This window comes from Dermacentor silvarum, chromosome 8 (assembly GCF_013339745.2).
Source record: "Dermacentor silvarum isolate Dsil-2018 chromosome 8, BIME_Dsil_1.4, whole genome shotgun sequence".
Taxonomy (NCBI): Eukaryota; Metazoa; Arthropoda; class Arachnida; order Ixodida; family Ixodidae; genus Dermacentor; species Dermacentor silvarum.
The window spans coordinates 162,400,715-162,422,946 of NC_051161.1; the positions used below are offsets into that span (position 1 = coordinate 162,400,715).

The 22,232-nt window shown below is 44.4% G+C and overlaps 1 protein-coding gene across 1 annotated transcript in view; it reads right to left on the reverse strand.

The window, feature by feature from the left end:
- The window catches only part of LOC119461811 (chloride intracellular channel exc-4), a 54,441-nt gene that overhangs the window by 24,625 nt on the left and 7,584 nt on the right, over positions 1-22,232 (reverse strand). The window contains exons 2-3 of the mRNA XM_037723184.2: positions 11,729-11,830; positions 3,984-4,187 (exon numbers count right to left, since the gene is read on the reverse strand). Coding sequence (XP_037579112.1) covers positions 3,984-4,187; positions 11,729-11,830 — 306 coding nt within the window. The remainder of the gene's footprint in view (positions 1-3,983; positions 4,188-11,728; positions 11,831-22,232) is intronic.

Sequence of the window (22,232 nt, forward strand, 5' to 3'; positions counted from 1 at the left end):
CGAACTGCCACGCCACGCCGGCCCGAGCGGCCATTTTGACTTTTCATGTCGCTTGGCTGGGTGGCTTGACGATAGGATTGGCTGCCCAAAGTGCCGGGGGCGATACCCCCTATGACGTATTTTCGGTTTCCACCAGCAAAAGCATGGCCTTTGAGATCCGTACTTGCTATCTAAAGATGGTGTCTATGACGTGTTGGGGCCCTAAAATTGGTTTTGGCGCATAGATGTTCCGTATAAAGTCCAAGGGCGATAACGCTGTCACCGCATGCTGTATGTACGAGTGAAAGCGTGCGAGGGGAGCCGACGACCACAACCAAATTTCGTGCGCACAAGAAAGAAAAGCAGGAAGGAAGCGCGCCTTCTTCCGTTCGCTCGAGGCACCGGCGAGGAAGCGAGGGGGAGGGAGGGAGAGCGGGCGGCGTTGTGCTCTGGTATGAACTCCGTACTGCGCGGCAGCGCGCGGTTGAGTAGGCCATATCTTGAAGGCGATCTGCTTTGGGGGCAGTGTCTAGGCAGCGTAGATGCATCGGCAGCTCGTAGCTTTGTGCGTGCTGTGTGTTCTCGGAGCTAAGTTTGCGTGGAAGCAATAGAGACCAGGAGGAAGGTTACTTCGTTCGCTGCTGCTGCGGCGCATCCTCATGCCAGCGTTTGACAGCGTGTGTCCACGCTCATCGAGTGCGATGTGTTCATGTTTGCTTGTGCGCGCTGACACCATGCTTGTTAATAAGCGAATGTTTACAAGTTTATACAGACGATAAAACTATTATTCTTACTTTGTACAGCTATCTACTAATTTACTATCGCAATCGATACTTCAGCTGTCGGGCGAAACTACGACTTTTTTTCACACGTAAGAATTAAAATAATATTGTGTGCAGTTCAACACCCTACTCTCATTTCTCAATTTTTCCTCTTTCTCGGCTCGTGCGTTTCCCGGCTCCTACGATTTTTTTTACTGTCCCGTGAAAAACGTATCAGCAGGGTTCTACTGCACTAGCTGTGTTTCTGGAGTAGATAACATCCGCCGATGAACCGCCAATTGACCTTGAAGCCAAGAGCCTCAGCAGAAACCGCACTTTGCCGTCGAGCCGCCTTGCAAGGCAGACGCCGCGTAGGCGCCGTGCGTGGCACTGTGGCTTAATTGGGACGCACGCGCTAGTGCTGTTTCGTCTCCTGTTCGCAACTAAGGTTGCAACTAAGGCTCGCATTATCATCACATCGCACGTTTTCATTCCCCGGTGGTGCAATTGGTGATAGACGCCGTCAAATCCGAGACTGTTTGGCGCAGTTAGGCGCAATTTTCGTCACTTGTATCAGGTTGGCGCGGTAATTCCCATTTGGCGCACTTTGGCACAGTTGGCGCAGGAGTGGAATCACTGCCTTCAGCAGTGAAGTAAATTTTGTTGCTTTTTTACAACGGTAAGGTAAATTCACTTATTTAATTTTGCCCTGTGTCATGACTGACTATATAGTATCTACTTGAAGTACCTCAACGGTTGAGATTGCGGAAGCATTTTGCTTTTGCTCATCGCGCGCCATTGCGAAGTGCAGGTTTGTGCATGCAACCTTGGCAGTGCATAACTGCAACACTGACATACAGGCTTCATTGAACAAATGCAGCTCGAAGCTTTCTGCCTATATGCGTGCTTTCGCCGTTCCGTCCACTAAGTGCAAAACTATGCAGGAGTTCGAGGTGGCAGATCACCCACAGAGCTGATCTCGGTTTCTAGTGTGACCAGTCTACTCCTAGCGCCTTCAGTCACACCCGATCGCTGAGAAGGAGCAACTTCTCCGAACACGGCAAGATTGCCATGCTGGCTTGCCACCTTGGCAGCTAATTTTTGTCATGGCCATACATACTGCCGGGCCTAAGCAGCGACACTACGTTAGCATCCGGCAGTAAAAAAGGGTGTTTCTTAGTAGTGGTCGTACGGCATTATTAAAGGGCCTCTGACCAGGCCCAATTGCAAATTTTGGTTATGCCCTGGAAGATGTAAGGCACCATCTGGGGAGCCCTTCACAGCAGGATTTTTTTTCCACTCTCTTCAGTATTGCAGGAGTTAGAAGAAATTGAGCGTTCCGTAACCATTCCGCCAGAAAATGCGCATCACTGTAAACAGAGACCCTTTAACTCGACTGGCATCTGCAACTGGCATTACATCCCTCCATTCTCTCATACCAGAGACTAGGGATGTGTATGGTCACGTGATGAGCCCCGCCTTTTTTTTTTCTTCTCTTCCCTTATTGCGCCACGGCAAATTCCCATTGCCAGTGTTGTGCCTTGTGCATTTGATGAAGACACATGCTGTGATCGGTGACGTTTCAAGTAATGCATCTTGTGTCTAGTCATCTATGTGGGTGACCCACTCTCTCTCTCATTTAAAGCTACCTCAAGCCAAAGAGCCTGTGGCCTTCCATTTGAAATTGACCATTTTCACGCCATGCAGACGTTTCATGCTTTGCGAACACAATTGCGACCGCGTCATCTGAGCCACACTTAATTGTTTGCAATGCCCAATCTTGAAGAGGGGCCTTTTAAAGCTGTGAAATTGTCTCGTCAACGAAAGTTGGGATACATGACAACCTGAATGGCAGCAACTTTGTTCATGGCCACCATGTTGCAACATCGTGTGCACTGATCCATGCCTTAGCTAAATAAAAATCATGTGGCACGACATGACGTCAGAAGTATCAGTCACCGTCATACATTTGTAATACAGAAGACGCAGCAGTGCTCAAGGAAACAAAATTGGTTGCCACTATACCTTGGAACAGAGACACACTACAAGAACTAAACTAGAGTTGTCTTTGAATACGAATGGCCCAAATCATTAATCGCAATGTTAAAAAGGTTGCACATTTTAAGATACGAAAGGCTCAGTGCGAAAGGCACAGTGGCAACTTCCAGCTTTTGCATGAGGCCACAACAAAGAGGCAGTGAACAAGCGAGCAAGCGCGATACGACAGACACAGATTGGAGATAATCCACATGTGATGGGGTGGAAAATACAAAAATCCACAAGAGCACATAGCCAACAGATTTGTTAGTGTATGACATTGCTTGGCAAGGCTTGGCTCGGTTCACCGTGCTGCCAACACTGCCGATGGTCCCTGATTTGCCGCTTTCTATGGTGTGGGGAAACAGTGCTTGAAGACTTAGTTCTGGTTTCGAAAGCATAAGCAACTCTATTGGCACATCTGGGTGCAGATTTCTCTTATTTAGCTAAAATGTATATCAGGGTTTGCCTCTTGGTGTAGTTAGTTGCAATTAGCGCAGCAGTAACATCACTGCACTTCAATAATGCAGACTTTTAGGAAGTCGCCGTCAAAGCTGAACGACCCGCCGACAACTGTACAGCACACAATCTGATCAGGATTGGGCAGTACAGTTTATATATATATATATAACAACTTCGGACAGACATCAATTACAGGCCTGTTGAGTATAGCCAAGCTGCCGACTTTGACTGAAAAGAATCGAACACTGAGGCTGAAATTCCTGTACCAACTGATTAACAGCCATTACAAAAACGGCACCTCGCAACCTTAGTTTCTTTATCTGTGGGATATGCTACTAGGTGAAGGCACACACTAACAATCACACCTTTTTCGAGCCATAACTGTTATAAGTACTCTATTTTGCCAGGATACTATGTGACCAGATTCAGCTCAAACGTTGCGTTAGAGCTCTCCCGGAATATTTTTTTCATCGTGCCTCCGCCAGCAACCTGTTTTGATTTATATTTGTTTGCCTGACGATGTGCAATTGATCCAAAAACTTTTGTGTTGCAATGCTACGATTTATCCTGTGCCTCTTTTTTTATTGTGTAACTCCACCCCGCAAAAATACTTTTGGGGATTACAGAACTTGTAAACAAAATAATAAAGACAAAAAGTGTGTAATGATAACCAGGCAAAAGCAATTGCAGGCCAATTCTTGGCCAAAACAATACACGCAAGGCAATGTGGCCACAGAAACTCACGCTGTAAAGGTTCTCGATGACGGTGGCAGTGTCCTTGTCCTGCACAAAAAGGTTGTGCCCACCGGGGATGTTCTTCATGATGTAGCGCTCAATCTTCTCATTTTCAAGCACTGCCTCGCCCCCGTCAATCAGGATCGGTGGTGGCGTTGAGTCGAAGTTGGAGCGGAAATCAGGCGGAGGCTTCAGCATGTCCACTGTCGTCACCTGCGAATCATGCGTCCCGCATTGCTTTGTAGTGCACTAAATCTTGTGCCCATCAATCCAATTGCACATTTATTATGAAGTCTAGCATTCTTACACTTGAGAGGTAATTTTTCCAGTACCAAATAATGCTTAAAAAATGTACTCATCAATGCGTGCGGTGAGACGTAGCACCGCCTTCTACATATGCGTTGGGGTAGAGTGCTGCTTAATGTTTTTTATCCACACACGTTAACTCCTTAGCAAACAGAAATCCCACATTGTAGACAATACCATTAGACTTTATCCTACAGTCCAACATTTGAAGCACGCCTAACTGAAGCAGCCATCTGGTACTGAAGACACTCTTTCCAGGTTCAAAACATCACAGGACTCCTTCATGACCCCAGCTGCACTGGTTGACTTTATCTAAGCATGATGCATGCCTATAAGACATGGTAATTCACACCTATTTACCGTAACTATAACAACCCTTTTCAGCAAGAGAGAGAGAGATAAATGAGATGCAAAAGGCAGGGAGGTTAACCGGAAGGTAGATATCAAACCTGCCCATAACAACAGGTGGACTGGTATTCAAAATTTGCAATGAATGCAACATCTAAATTTTACGCTCATAACTTGCTACGCATTTGATAAACATGCTATGCACATTTGCCTCCAACTGTGCGAGAGCACCGAAGAGAATCATCAGTCATACACTTGGGAATTTTAACCCCAATGTGAAACTCAACAGCCCATAGCCACGGAGCCACCTCGGCAGATCTGGGAGGATTGGTTGCCAATGAAAGCAAGACCAATTTCAGTGCACTGAACACTGAACTTTGGCGTAGGGCAGTAAAAAGAAACAATTTGGGCAGCATTTGCAAATCAACCTTACACAATACCAAAAAAGAAATCCCTGAGAAGAAGCAACAACAGCCCAAATATGAAAAACAAAAAAATTATGTGTGGCTCTGCTATCGCAAATACTAGAGACCAGCAGAGCCACGCATAATTTTTTTGACATGCCAGTGCAGTGCAAACTCTCGGCTTCCCTCAATCTAAACTCGGGATGTTCTCTTCTGCGACGCCTGGTTTCAGCTTCCCTAGCTGTCGCTTCAGTCTTTCGGAAGCAACAAGTGTCCAGTTCTCTGGTCGAAACCTGCCGAGCCACCGCCAGAGGCATCGGCTGCAGTCACGGACAGCGGTCGGCAGCAGCTCTACGCGTCCCACTGCCACCTCGCATCTGCTATGCTATTTTTATACTCTGCTTCCACTCTCTCTCCCCCAGCTCGCCGAACAACAGAATGACCATTACAGCGAGGTTCCAACAGCTCCACTGTAATCAAAGTACTTTTAAAAAATCAGTGATGTCACACTCACGTACCGGTGTGGGGGAATCGGTGCAAAATTTTAAAACTGGAACTTTGACCTCCATTTTTCTCTTCCAATTATGAACGAATTATTGTGAAATAAAAGCAAATATTTAAAAATTAATTTGAATGAAAAGTTTTGAAAGAATGTTTAATCAGACCATACTGATTTGGGGTTTCTCTTGAGTGTCCCTTCAAAACAGCATAGCCCACATAAGTGACCCTATTTGAGAGGCTGAAATTTGCCTACGCTGCCCTTCTAACAGCCAAGTACTCATAAATAGACAGTTAACACTGCAAATAAAACTAAAGTACTTCTACTTGAATAACCTCAAGATAGGAGGCACCCCACCCCTTCTGTTCAGCGCAAGGACTGCTCCAAGATAATTCAGCTAATAGGCTACGAGATAGGCTGCACTATAAAAACACAGGACATCGACACTGCGAATGGGAATTGCAAAGCACATGCTGCAGATAAAAACCCAACTGCACTCTTACGTTCTTGTGTGAAGTAAACACCACTGCACAGCATAGAGACACGCTCGACTACAAGAGAACTGGGCATACCTTTCACGCACTACCAATGGCATCTTTCATGCCTTGGTCTCTTCTTTGAAATATGTTGAGGTGGTTTGTATTGCTTTTTTCTTATCCCCATCTTTTATGTGATCAACTGCATGAAACAACTTTTGAGATTTCACCTACCATGTTGTGAATGCTATTAGCAGCATACTTGATGCCCTATGAATCAGTTATGAAATTAACTACCCTGTTTCAGATCGCAGCCATACTCACAAGCTTACGAAGATTCATATTACAACATGCAGATTTTAGTAATACACATACACACTGCTTAACTGAACTTGGAAAATAGTTATGTGAACCTAGGAATAGAAGCTACCTTGTTAAAATGCAGTCAATGTGGATGGTCCATAGAAAGTCTGATGTGACAATGACAGCTATCTACTTAATCTGTCTCCAGACAGTCGATTTCAGTCAGGCCCAGTATAAAGAACACTGACACAACGAATGACCACAAACAATAAAGTAAGCTAGCTATATTCGGCTAGACAATTCATATGAACAGGCTATACAGAACTAAAAAGGGAAGATCTGATGGTACATCTGCTACAGTAAATTGAGTGCTTTTTCATTCACTGCTCAATATCTGGTAGCAAAAACTGCTACTTTGGTAGCAAAAATGTTGAATTCTCAGCAAGTGTAATACCCCTGTCAAGCGGGCAAGTTAAGTGCACTTACGGAGAGTGTCACTCGGTTTAAGTGCACTTTGCCCAATCTAAACGTCGCAAGTGGAGTGTCACTCGCTGCAGAGTGTACTCCGCTCGAAGTGCGTTCACGGAACGCACTTTGCTGGCCGAGTGCGTAGCCTCGTCGCCAGCGGTTTCAATGGTATAAAATGTAATGCATAAAAAAAGGACACAGAAGTTCATTTTAGTGGTTGAACAGCTCTTGCGCACAAATAATAGCCTAAAACGCGTTCATATTCTGTTCGAGCAGGATCAAATGCCGCCTCGTCGCACGCCGCTATCTCGTTCTGGATTGGCTAGGCATTTTTCTTGGCCAGCATTGACTTGCCACACTCTTAAATAAAAAATATTTTCGTTTTTTGTTGAAAAAACATAGATTAAGTTTGTTTTTATTAATGATACAACGTAAGACAATCACTTTTTAGAAGTACTTTTCTTTTTAATCTACGTTTTCACAAAACGCGCTCGTAGTCTGTCGCCATTTTTTTTACTGCGAGTGCACTCTGTTTTCCCGTTTAGAACCGCGTAGCCTAAAGTGTCACTCAAGGTCCCGAAGTGCACTCCCCGTAAGTGCACTTAACTTGCCCGCTTGACAGGGGTATAACTTGTAACAGCAGTTCTCTGGATACTTCCAATGGTGTGCAGAAGTGTACATGCTAGATGCTTCAGATAGGGATCAGCTTGACTCGCCCAAACCAAGGCCCGAAGCAAGCCAGCCAGCATGCCGATCCCACCAGACCAATCACACCCTCGCCATCTCAGTCAGCGTGGCACAGTTGTGAGTGAATGACAGCGCACAGCATATCCTTTTATACTTAAGACAGGGGTGGGACAGCTGAAACAGCCCTTGGAGCAATTTCTGGATCAAAATATTTGAGCAGTTAAGGAAGGACATTTTAAGAGCTGAAAATTTCTAATTTGGAACAGCTTATTTGTGGCAGAACACAAAATCTAAAGCACATCCAATGAAGTAAGCGATCACAATTTTTACAGGTCTTTTTTTAATTGCATTTCTGCAGTGTTTTCAAAAATTGCCGTTCATTTGTCATAGACCTGACTTGAGAGAGCGCAGAAACCTTTGTTCTGCTTTCTAATTTTCAGCAGATACATTGAAGTCCCGATAATTCCAACTCCCATAATTTGGATGTGTGGATAATTCAAACTGCATCTTGGTCCCGTAGCGATGGCAGACATTTAAATGGAAGAAAACTCGATGTTCAAATACGTAAAGACGCTAGGCGGTTATTTAAGCGAACTTAATAGTTTCCGCCTGCCACTAATGCAGAAATATGATGCCCAAACACAAACCTAAATTTCGGTGGAACGCTAGTGTTTTTTTTTTTCTTTTTCTGCACCATGCTCATGGGGCTTTGGCGCAGGTACAGCATATGCTAGAGGGCTTTTACGTACCATGCATTGGTGAGCATTGAGTGACGCCAGTACAGCAGCAGAACTGCAGCACCATTCGCGTTTGACTAGATGGCAGCTTTGCACGCTGCAGGTGCTCTTTCAGTAATTCGAACCATGATTTGTCCAAAAATGCTTTTAAACAATTGTGTATTTGACGATTAGGAAGTAAATTTACAAGTGTGCTTTTCTCCCGTAAATGCGGCAGACACGGAACGCTAATTCCACATTCACACCGTAAATGACTAGCTGCTGTAGTGAATCCTTTTTTTTCTGTGCTGTCGCATGCTTCAGAAACGTGGCACCCAATCAGGCTTCCAGCACAATTTTTTTCGGGCGTATCACACTGAATCGGCACATGGTGTTGGGCTGCTGAGCACGAGGTCGCGGGATCGAATCCCGGCCACGGCGGCCGCATTTCGATGGGGGCGAAATGCGAAAACACCCGTGTACTTAGATTTAGGTGCACGTTAAAGAACCCCAGGTGGCCGAAATTTCCGGAGTCCCCCACTAGGCGTGCCTCATAATCAGATCGTGGTTTTGGCACGTAAAACACCATAATTATTATTATATATTATTATGAATCGGCACAAACATTCAAATGCATATTGCTCCTTCATTTGGGTTTCCAGATTAAACACGTCAATTTTTATGGCTTAACGAAATATACATCACGGCCACAACATGGCAAGAAAACCTCTACTCACTGGGTTCTGACAAGAATTATCACATGCCTACTGTTATGCGATGCACGTTGGATGGATTAACTAATGAATATGCAACTGATAGGTCCTCAACAAAACACAAACAAGGTTTTGAGGACATGCTAATAGAAAACCAGCATTCACTAGGTAGCGTGCCTAAATGTAACACATGGTGCCACTATGTGAACAGAGCAGTAGGACAGGGCTACTACGCCACGGTGAAGCGCAGGCAGAATGACTGCGGCTATCTCTGTTTCCATTCGATGTGGGTATGAACTTTGCAAAGCAGATCGTCGAGCTAAAAAGCAGTGCCCAAGGCAGCAGGTAGGGAGCTTCCATTTGGTTGCAGACTAGCATTGCGGGCGAGCAGCGATGCCACCGCTTATTTTGCTTTACAGCTCGATCAGTGTCATGTTCGTGGATTGTGTGCTGTCAAATTGACGCGAGTTCTCTGCTGCGATAAATGCTTACGGTGTGGGAGAAACAGTGTGTGGTGGCAACACTGGTTCTGAGGTTGCAGCGAAGCTCCACTCGCAAGCTAAACAAGCTCCGTACGATGTGAAGGTACACATAATTGTATGTTCAGCTTGAACACGCAAAGCTCAGCTGCAGTGTGCACATGTTATGTTGCCGCTTTCGAATATACTTAGCTTTCTCAACATACCTGAGGATGCATTTGGCGTAGTGGCAGATGTTTTGTGCGAGCCCATCACTTCATGTAATTGGTAGTCTGAAGAAGCTTTGCTTTGAAGAAGCAAAATGTTGCCTGCATTACTCGGAACTTTTCGTTGCCATGTTTTGAAGAGTACCTGCCTACTAAAAGCACATCACTCTCAAGCACATCCTGTAATCGGCAGTTATGGGGGTACACGGGTCTTGGAGACAAAAATATCGCAATTTTCAGTTTTGTTATTTTTGCAATCTAGACGTCATCACACACATGTTGGCAAAAAATTAACGCGAAACAACGCGTCTGCATGCGCAACTAACTCCCAAAGGCAGTAGGAGAGAAAGACAGCCGCCGTGGGGTCAACACAGACAGAAAGCGGGCATCATCAGCCATCAAGAAGAGACGAAGAAAAGCCTGCTTCGGATTACTCTCCAGGAGCTTGCTGATTCATTGTAGTGGCGATCTTGTGAAATAGAAAGCATTTTTCACATTGCTTAAAGTTTTTTTTTTTTTTCTCAGATCGCGATTTTCGTACACATGAAGATTTGGGATGTGCACTGTCTTTACTAGTTCATTTCCACAATTGTTTTTGTTTCCTGAATGCTAAACAGTCAGAGAGTGCAAAAAAACCTGTAATATAGTATGCTAGTGCAATGCAACTTTTTCAGATCTTACAAAAAAAAAATAAACAACAAAAATTGCGTTGTAAAGTTGTGAATTAAATTTTGGTAACTTTGGCTAAAATGTAGTTAGAAACCCAAAATTTTATATGAGCACTCCTCAAACATTCAGAAGCATACCTAGGTAATTTTAGTTCTCTGAGTACAGTATATTTTTGCGAGTCACCTACCCAATTTTTAATTCAAAACATTGCACAACTTTTTTTTTTTCATTTAACTTGGACTTGCATGCGAAGCTCAGACTTGCACCAAGTTCTATGTCAGGTACATTCAGGATGTGCTCGCACTGTGCATGGTTTCTGAACCACACACAAGAAATTACGAGCTGGGAGGTCTGTAAGCAAAAGCTCATTGATCTGTTCGGCAAGCCCATCGGACGCCATCGTGCTGCACACAAACAACTTGCATGCCGAGCTCAGACTTGCACCGAAGTCCTATGTCAGGTACATTCAGGACGTGCTCTCGCTTTGTCGCAAAGTTGATGGCCAGATGCCAGAAGCAGAAAAGGTTGCCCATATCCTCAAAGGTATCGCGGATGACACGTTTACACTCCTGGTTTTTAGGAACTCACTCACAGTGCAAGACGTCATCAATGAATGCCGACGCTTTGAAGAAGCAAAATGTTGCCACATTACTCCGAACTTTATCAGTCTTCCAAACACGGCTGTGATGTCTACCTGCGAGGACCATTGTCTCCCACCCGTTCCTGCTGCATCCGACAATGTTGTGCGCATTATCCGCCGCGAGATTCAAGCCGCCTCTCCAGCTCCCCTTCAGGTGCGCACGCACCCCTGACGAGTCCCATGCAACCATTTCTGTTATCCAGATCGTTGTGAGCCAAGAACTAGCAAATGCAGGATTACAGACACTTTTCCCAGTCAATAAACCCGACTACCGCCCACCTGCCGCACCTGAGCTATCCAGAAGCCTAGACGTTCGCCCTCACTATCAGAATTCCACAGAATGGCGTACTTCCGATGACAGGCCCACCTGCTTCTGTTGGACGCGTTGGACACATTTCCCGCCATTGTCGCAGTGTCGAGAACGACAACACATATCCAGCTACACCTTACGGGGCTGACAACCGATCTTTATGCTACCAATTATTTTTATTTTTTGTTGAGTTTCTAAATTTCTTTGGGACCTCCCGTAACGATTCCAGCAGCTGCGACCAGAGGCAATCGCTGCATGGGGTTCCAAACTGGTGCTTTAAGTGGCGCTACAGTGAGGGGATCCGGATTAATTTTGACAACCCGGGGTTTCTTTAAGATGCACCAGCAGCATGGTACAAGGGCGTTCTTGCATTTCAGCCCCATCGAAATATGGCCACTGTGGCCTGGATTTGATCCCACAGCCTCGTGCTAAGCAGAGCACCGCCATAGCCACTATTATTGTTACTATTTGACTTGAGAAACATGCACATATGAAAGGAAAGGGGAAAGCGAGGAGTCAGTGGCACAAACCTTGAGGGAGATGGTCTTCAGCTCTGCCAGCAGGTAGAGGTCCATGAAGTACTCCTGGCAGAAGAGGCAGGCCCCTTTCCGCCGTCCATCAATTGTGGACGCCTGCAGTGTGATGAGCACATGATTAGCCAAGCTGGCCATCGGCCCATTTTATCCACTGTAGGATGCCAGACCCTACCAGTGATCTCCCATTGTCATACCTGCCAAGTTCTAAGAAACTAAAACTGGGAGATCTTCCGACCGGGCGGAGGGTGGGGGTCAGTCGGTTTTACTTACGCTGACGGGGTTGTTGGGTGCCACTAGGGCACCCAACAACCCCGTCAGCGTAAGGAGCGGCTCCGCGGTTAACGAAATAGCACTTTCCCTACTACTTTTTTAACAATGTTTTGCGCGATGAACTTCCCATTGTATTGAATTGTGTTCGATTCTATTTGCCAATGTAACCTGACAAAACTCTGGACGCGGATAGAAACGGGACACAACTGCAATTTCCGGGAGATTTTCCTGGCAACTGTACAACCGGAAGAAATGGTCCGAATCCGGGAGTCTCCCGGGTAATCCGGGAGACTTGGCAGGTATGCATTGTGTGAAGCAACTCCATTCTGTGCTTGCAAACTTCTATCACATCAAATAAAAACCTAGGAGGTTTGCTTTAGGTTATTACACTAAAATTGTTGCCTGAGCATTGCTTGCTTGAGCAGCGCACACTCAGAATTGGAGGACGCTTAAACTTCGCCTTTAAGAGTCGAACGCGATAGCATTCAATGATCCCTGGCTGCTTAACAGGCTTTTTTCTCGTATATTCAAATTACAATCCAATGCTATCACACCTGTAGGTTGTGGTTAGTCGTACTTTACGATTTTTCTGGCCGATTTTACTTTGAGAAATTCAATTTTGCTCCCTAACGCCTTGTGTCACGCTAGGGGCCTGCCCAGTCGGGGTGGTTCGGGATGATTATTTCCGCCACCGACGCCGGCGAGCCCAGGCTGACACTGACGCCAAATTTTCTGCGGCACGGGGCCCCTAACGCACGTTAATACATGCTCTGTCCCAAACTGCAGTTCCCTTGCCTGTGCATACATGTGAACAGTCGACCAGTCATGTGCTTCATGCATTACGTGATCCACAAGACAGCACCCCATGTTAGTCTGAACTACAATATCAGTTTTAAAAGGACTTTCAGTCGGTGTATATACAATGTTATTTAAGAACAAAAAAAAAAAAAAAAGAAAACCAGACATGGCACAAAAGAAAATGGTAGACCCCCCCCCCATGGGACAAACACTTGTCCCATGCCTACCATTTTCTTTCATGTCTTATGTTTCTTTTTCCGCTCTTAAATCATGGTTTCCAATATCACCACCCACCTTCCAATCTAAATTTTAAAATTTGTAAAGCTAGCAGGCAAAACACAGGGGGGGGCAGAGGGATAGCACACTTTTTGTTTTTACATTTGCCATGAGCACACATACCTTTTATAGAATATGTGTGCACATCAAATATTTTCACCTTTACATGTAGCACATAAGCAGCAAACTTGCAACGGCCGAGAGGGACAAGCTAACACGGCTTTTCCGACCTATGACATTGCAATTCACTTTGTTCTTGCCAATTTGGCCTGCTTCTGGGACTTGGTTTAATAATCTTGCCTAAAAAGCAGGTACCCCTCTGGCATATAGCGTCTTGTGCTGCCTCAAAGGAGCAGCATGGGTACCACCACAACTTTTTTGTATGCATATTTTTTATGCAATCTTGATACACCCATCTTTCAATATCTCAACTTTTTCAAGAACACAACTCACTTTTTGTGAAACCAACGCAGTTTTCGTAAAATCTTATAAGCCCAAGTTTGTGGAATTTTTGAAAGACTTGGGAGAGTTGGCAGCTACCTGTTCTTGGTCTACAAACAACACTGCCAATTACCTGTCTGAACATTAGACCTATTACTTTGAGACTAAGCTCAAGCAACGAATCATGGCAAGCATCAGCAGCAGGGTTACTCTTGACCATTCAATAAATTGTAGAGCATGTCAACCACCACAATATGACGCTGCATTTATTCAAATACATGGCTAACCTTTCTTTTCCCAAAAATGTTACCCGAAATTAGCTGTCAACCTATATTTGTGACAAACGAATCTCCCTTGCGGCTGTCGTGAAGCCAGTCTGGAGATTATCCAAACTGGCTTTAAGAAATGCTACGTACACAATGCACTCAAGGCCGGCACTGTTCGGGATGCCAAGGACGCCTGCAAAGCATCTCTGGCAGTTCCAACGAGGATGCAGCTTGTAGCATCGACTAGCAAAATTTTGTGGCTGAGCTAAAGGCAAATAAAGGGGTGCCTTGTTCAAAGTTGTTTGTTTTTTAAAAGGATATTGGTCGACCTATACTTGAATTGTAACATTTTTTTCTCGGAGAGCTAAATATATAGAGGTCGACCCATACTTGCGTTCAACCTACCTTCGAGTAAACAGTAAATCGTTGAGAAATCAAACAACTTGATAAAATACAAGAGGCTTTAAATATCTTGGCAAAAAGCTAGTTCTCAATAGTTGCAGTCTTGTCATGGCTAATGGCCTACTTACGCAACTTTGTATAATCAGTGCAAAGGTAACTATCATGATGGTGACAACTTGCCCTTGCGCACCCAAAACTATAGCCCACAATAGTTCTTAGATTAGCCTTGACTGCCCACCACACAGGCAATCATACTTGATGCAGGGGGCACGACGCCGTTGAACGCATGATGCTCATCACTTCCCTAACCTTCCAGATGCTGTCGTGCCAGTACATGCCCTACCCCAGAACCCCTATCTGGACTGCCTTCTCTTGAACAGTCACAATCTACCAGGCAACCTCTCGTCACTGCATTCATGAAAGAACATCCAGTTTTAGCGGCAAAGGCTTTGTGCACCTGGCAACGCCCTAACAAAACGACATTATCAGTCACAAAATCAAGTCGGGCTGTATTTAATCAGTGCGGCAAATCTCACCGGCTGGGGCACAACACTGTTGAACGTAGGATGCTCATTGCTTTCCTAACCTTTCAGGTTATTTACTTAAGCAGTGCTAAGTAATTTCGCAGTGATAATCGTTGTCTTTTTGCAGTGTTGCACCCCTGCAACTTGAAATGGTGTAGAATTAGCCATTTGTACTGTGATGCTACCCCCTTTGCACTTCTGTCCGAATTAATCGTCTTCCTTTCTCGAGGACAATGAACTTAGTCTAGGCCTCGACACAGACACCGTTTCTTTTCTCTCACAGACGATTAAAGAGCTAAAGACCGAATATCAGGCATGCATGCCAAAATAACTGGGCCAACAGAAGAAGCCAACATTCTCAAAGACAAAACAAAAGCTCCACTGACAAATCGTGTTTCTGTGCTAGAAAATGATCATTAAGACTGAATAATTGAGGTTAGGCAAAATGATGCAAGTCAGATCAGTAAACAGAGAGCCCCCCCATTGCTAAAAGCATCGACAATAATAACAGGATGCACCAAAATGCTGTTCCTCGGACTGGAAGACAACGAAAAAGAAACTTGTAGAGAGTGAAGAAAAGGTCCTTAAATTCTGCGCAGCAAGCTTGAAATCCACCTAGAACAAAGTGCTCTTGAATGTGCACACCGCACAGGCAAATACTATTCAGACAAAAAATGCTCAATAATTATCAAGTTGGCTCATTTCAAGTTAAAACATCCTTGCCTGTGGGCGAAAATTAAAAGCAAGAAACTTCACTACACATTAAGATTTCGCTTATGCTACTTGCACTGCACACTCAAAATAGTTAAAATTTATGGCCACAAAACTGCGCGTTCAAACCACATGTAGACAAGTTGCTAACTATAGTGCTGTCAGTATGATGCTACTTCTGAAAGCGCGATTAAAAAACTACCAGACCATTTAAAAGGCATATGGAAACAACGCACCCCGAAGCACAGGGTGCAATAATGTGCAGCGAAGCTTAGAACTTCAACTTCATCCACAGTTGTCCCTCACCCCCTCAGCTCTCTTTACCATAGCTTTCACTAACATGCACTGTTCACTGTCGTAAACGAGATCAACTTAACAATTTCGCTGAAACATCGATGCCAGCATCACAGTATTGATAGAAACATGGCTAAATGAAGTAAGAGAGTGAAATTTTCCTTCTAAATTCTAACTATCGAAGCAGCCCGAGAGGAGTCATAACTATCCAAGACACCTTCTCATCTTACTTAATCAGCCCCAACTGACATCGATGGACTGATGAAGGTGGTATGACGACGACAGCACGACGAGAGTTGGATAACAAAGCGAGAGTGATGACGATGGCAAGACATCGTTATGAGAACGGACACGAGATAGTGACTGAAAATGACGAAATGCCTACGGTGGCATGACAAGGTTAGAAAGACGAAGGACTGACATCGATGGAATGACAAAGATGGCATGGTGACAACAGCATGACGACAATGAGATGATGTTACTGAAGTGATGATGGTGAGCTATCTATCGACAGCAGCTCCCGAGTCGAGTGAGTGCTAGCTAACCCGCTGACGGAAATTGCGCTCCGTTATATCTCGGTGACTGCTGTTCTCTTTATGGGATAAAAAACTGATAATTTAACTGCTGAAGATGTTTGAATGCTTGCTGCACGGACGAGGGGGTTAAGTTAGAGAAGATTGTGCTTACGTGTTCTTGGTTAGACATTGCAAGTCGCCTAGAGCTTCACAATAACCAATTGAAGGAGCGCTGCGCTAGTGCAGAAAGCACTGCAAGCGCTGTTTTCTTCGCGTTGTCTGCTACGCACCGGGCACATTTTACGTTACGCAGCAAAATCTTGTGTGTCGCCAAAAAAAAAAAAAAAAAGAGCGCCTGCTTGTGTGTTCTTTATCGAATACTGATCTGCAATGTTCGCTGTTGGTAACTGAGAACTAAGTAGACGAGCAAATTTTGTTCGGAACAAGCGAATTTATCTTCATGTAAAGTTGCGCTGGCGCGCAATGACTACGACGAAGCTTACGTCGGCGCTTAGCAAGCCACGCGCTCCAGTGTCCCCGCAATGTATTGTATTGCTCCCCATGTGCAAAACAAACACTTCTAGTAGAAAATGCTCATAGACCGTTGACCAGTGGCTTACAACTGGAAGATCGTCTTCCAGTAATAGGAATTCTGCAGAACTAGGAAGACAAGGAGTGTACAAAAAGGTTGAACAAACTGATCTGTCAGTGCCTTATTAACAACTGAATAAGAAATTTAGGGATCAAGATAATTTAGCTGTAAGAAACTGATCACTGTTCAGACAGCTGTTGAGAAAGCAGCATTACTTCAATATAGTAGCAGTTAAAATCAGAATTTGCATTAAATTTTTGTGCTATATTTTTAGCATAAATCCCACAAGAAAATATAACAAAAGTTGACGTAAAGGAATTGAAAGCACTGTTTTCCAGAAAAAGTGCTGAAATTGGTTCCTGCAATTGCTTTGTGTATAAGCATAAAACTTATTACTTCCATTTTTTTCCCCAGACCACAGCTCCAGCACGGACAACTCCACCTCGTCTGGGTTTCGGTATGCGGAATGTGCTGTCTTCAGCCTTTCAAGCGGTCTCGCTTAATGATATATTTTTGTTTGTGTCAGTAATCACAGATAACTGTTGCGACAAACGAATTGCATCGGTAGGATTGTCTCATGCAAAGTAAAAAAACCATGACGTTTGCTATTCAGAAATTGTAAGAAGCTTTATGTATATATGTACCTTTAAAATGTGCAGTTTGTACTGTAGATGCGAGATACTCAGGTCTGCAATATTTTTGTGTATTGTATCTCTTGCTGTACAAAAGTTGCTAATAAAATTGCAAAATGAAGCACATTTCACTGCCTGTTATTGTCCAGCCGAAACACAGTAGACACGCGCTATGGCATGCTGGCTAACATATAACGAAATATGGTAAAATTTTAGCAAACACAGATGCGCTGCTGGCGTTTATTCAATGCATGAACCACACACAGCAAAAGAAAATGATTACAAAAAAAAAATAGAGGCTGAAAATGACAGCTGTTAGAATAATGCCAACTGCAGCAGCAAACGGAACTCGTGCTAGTTGCCTCTTGCGTCTGCCGAGAAAATCGCACACTCATCGAGCACATTGCAGACAAGCGGGATGGCCATCTCACCCTCAGCGCATCAGCAAAACCGTTGCCACAGCAGGCACGCCGTAGTGGGCGACTCCACATTAATGTTTACCTCCTGGGGATCTTTAACGTGCCCCAATGCACGGGACACAGGCGTTTTCGTATTTCGCCCCCATCGAAATGCGGCCGCCGCGGCCGGGATTCGATCCCGCGACCTCGCGCTTGGAAGCACCATTGCCATAACAGCAGGCTTAATTTTTTCTTTTGTTCTCAGAATCATGGCCTACCGAGCACCAGGGGAGAAACTGGCGCTCGTGACGCAATTCCCGTTTACCTGGGGTGTGTACCAGCTGACATAGCCGTGCTTTAACTGCTCATAACTAAAGATCAGGACTTTAGGCAAAATGCCTGTTTTTTTCCTTACGCCCTTTATCGTGCATATTTCAATTTTGGTGCCAAATTTGTAATTTTGAAAGCCTGAAAATGTTTTTGGGTTTTTTTGCCCCCCATGATTTGGTGTAGACCATATTTTGTTTATAATATGCTGGGGAACTTCGCAAGAGGGAACCCGCTGGGAAACCTAGCCATAGGGTGCCCAATATTACCAGAGACGCCTTGCTGGTGTAAAGGCTATTAAGTGCTTTGCAGCAGACGAGAGCATCGCTGTGAAAAGGGCTCAAACTATGCTATGTGACTGCACACTCGTAGGTGACTTAGCTTACTTGTACACTCGCTTCACATTTTTAGCAGACATAATCGAGAAACTTGAATGCTCGGGTGCAACTTTAACCCAGAATGGAGGAGTCATTTTGACATACAAGAAACATCCATCCCCAATGGACCTGTTCCTAATAGAGCTAGCACAAAACTTCAGCCTGTCTCAGACAAAAATCCCGGGCTTTCCGTACTGAATGAACTGTCAAAGGTTCTGACGGGCAAATGTTCTGGAATTCCAGAGGGCTTTGGGTCATTGAATATTCCCCAAGCACAGATATGTGTCCCTAACTTCAATGGATATTGAGCATACGTTTTCTGTGTACAAACCAATACTCAGTGAAAAAAAACAACAAAAAAACATGAATTTCAAAACACTGGTTTGGTGGTGAGCTGTGTTCCTTATGAGAGCATAATGCTCAGACACACAGTGGAAATTCCTATTTCTGCCTATACGTGACTAAAGGACAGCCATTTAGTGCCTATATATGCTATAAATTACAGCTTCAGTACCCGTTATAAACACCTAAAGCACACTTTTAGTGCCTAAAAATCAAGACTACTCATAACCCATTCCCATAATGGAACTAGACACCTTTTTTCAAAGGCGAGTAGGTGATGATTAAATACACTCATTCATCTATGATAAACAAGTTCTTTGCTAAATGGCACTGTACACACAACACATGCAAATTGGGTTTCCCCTTCTTGGTACTGCAAGTTACATGGAGATCGCAGTGCCAGAGGATAATTCAGTGTGTAATGCCACATTCTACTTCTTATGTGCAATATGTGATCTGGCACAACTATTGACTACACAGTCAATAGTTAGCATACCAAGGACATCACTTGCTACCACTGACCTGGCCGCAGATGCTCACACAAGTAGCACATTCACTACTTTAGGAGTGGCGCATAATGACATTGTGAATAGTCTGCTACGTGACGTTGCTCCGCAATGGCCACAATTCAGGGTTCTCGCTCGTCATGGCCTCCAGCTGCTCGAGAAACTCGGCTGCCTGAATGGTGTCTGACCACCAGAAGTGCTTATTTCTATATGTCTCCAATAATATTCGGTCACTAATAGTCTGCATCTTGCCCCAAAATGAAAGGATTTGGCAACATTCAAGAAGGTAGCATTCTCCAAGTAAGTGTCAGAGTACCTCACGTCACGCACCTGGTATATATGATACACTTTAGTTCTAGCTTAATAGAATCAGCACAATTTTATCCTGCATGTCTGCCATCTACAGCCTTGAAATTCATAGCACCTGTAACTCTCGAAATGTGTGATAGCAGTGCGTCACACGATGCACAAGAACTCTGTAAAGAAGGCATTTTCATAATTCTCACACTTGAAAGCTGTGCAGGAAAAATAACGGAGGGTTGCCTGTTTTTATCAGTTGGCTATAATGTGAAGAATGCGAAAGACCTCCTAATGATTTTGAGAGGCAAGCATTATCATACGATAAGTTTATAGTTATGGGGTGTTTGGTAAATGAGTGCAAAGACTTGTTTTGCAGCCTGAAAACAGACTGTCAAAAGTTTTTGATGAACCACTACTAAGAAAACCCTCGACTGCCGTCATAAAACTGCCAACTGGACTGCAGTGACTTGTAGAATGTGAAGACTTTATGGTTAGAGGAGCCAAGCAAAGTGCTATGAGCTTAACTGAAACAGAATTTCGTATTTTTAAATACTTGATGAAATTCAGGTGTTCTCAAGGCCTTGAAAGTGATTTGTATTAAAAGGTTTCAAGGACCATTACAAACCATGACTGAACAACCACCACTTTCTTGCATTGCAGTGAGAATGCTGAAAGACCACTTATCTCGGAAGCTTTACCTTCTCTCTTATAAAAAAAAACACCTACTCTTGCATTTACCCACACAAGGTTCACTGTATCATTTCTGCTATATCGAGTTGATATCGTGGAAAACCTAATGCAAAGCTCAGAGCACGGTGTAAGAAGAACAGGTGATCCGACGACACGGTGACCACTGCTGCGCAACGCGTCTCACTAATGGTGGAGTTGCACACCTGCACCGCTGCACGGCAGCACGCGTTAGGAGGCTGAAAAAGCGGGAAATTCGAATGTGTAAATAATTAAAACTTATTTTTTTACTGTTTCTGTGTGCCACTTATACTAATTGAAATCCCTCAAGCGCCGGAACAGACGATAATGTCCCCAGCATTGCGGTCGCGTCGTTGGATCTAGCAGACGGCGTTTGACAATGCCTGGAAGCAGTCGCAGAAAAGTGGTGCGGGCAGACGATAAGTTCTCTTAATATTTTGCAACATTTGCTTTACCGTTGAGCAATCAGTCACCCTTGTTCTCGGTAAGCGCTTAATAAAGTGTTCCCGTGGTATACATAATGGAAAAGGACGAATCCGTTTAATCGCAAGAAAGGGTAGAAGAGAGATTTGCCGTTTGAGCCGCGACGTTGCCTGGCGGAGACGGATCTAGCCTGACTATGGGCAAGAAGTGTTTCATTCCAAACTGCAAGAGTGGATATGACTCGTGCAAAGACAAAGTATGTATGTTCAGTGTCCCTAAAGAGATGAGTCGACTGCAAGCATGGCGCGATGCCATCCAACGTGAAGACCGAGTCCTGCGACCAGTGGACTACGTGTGCGAAAAGCACTTCGACCCAATGTACGTGTCAAAAACATGGACGGCAATGCACAACGGAGTTGTTTTAGCCAGCACGACCCGAAGAGCTCATCTAGCTAGAGATGCTGAGCCGACTCATTTTCCGGCTACTTCACACATCAATTTCAAAGAACTGTGTTCCGTGACAACTGACGCCTGCGAAGCGCTCCCGAAAGAAAGAGCAATAGGCAGAAAGCACAAGCAAAAAAGAAGAAACAGAAAGCCAAATGTAGTGAATCACGAGTTACTGGAGCTAGCAACTGACGTGTCAATAGAAGACGGCCAGAACCAGAATAGCGAAGCCAACACAGAAGAGACTCCAGCTGACGGCAAGCGCAAATCAAAACCTGGAGGCAGTGAACTACAAGAACCGCAGGCAAAAGTATATGTGATGCAAGAGACAAGACCTCAAGAGACTTCTCGTGTGGACAAGGAAACGTTAGCCACAGCAGCTCAGCAGTCTACAAGACCTCACAAAATTCAGGACTTCAGTGCAGAATCACATAATGGTAACACCGACAGCATCAACTTCAACACGCTCTTTGAAAATCCGTCTCGCCAGGAATAATGTCACAGCTGGGTATGTATATTCTACATCTATGGACTTCCTTTCTGTTGGTTTGCAAGTTGCTTTCATTTGTTTTTCTGCTGCCTCGTAATTTTGAATAAAAAAAAGCAAGAAAAACGATCGGCGTCTTCTATCATGAATATTTTATTAAGGAGCATGCGTATAAGGATATACGCATGCAAGGTGCCGCATGCTTCATAAGAAACAAACAGCCTTTAAATTGGTGCTTTATGGACCCAATACTATGCACGGAGCCTGCATGGGAAACGCGCAAACGAAATTTTCGTTTGTCTACAGAACAATGATAGCACAGTTCACCGCATTACGCGAAAGCGTTTATATATACACTCAGGAGGACATTGTACGCAGTACTCCCCTACGCACTGTTTTCACATGAGAAATGAAAACGGGGACGCAGCGTATAGTGACGACAGATAGCAACTCGTCATCGAA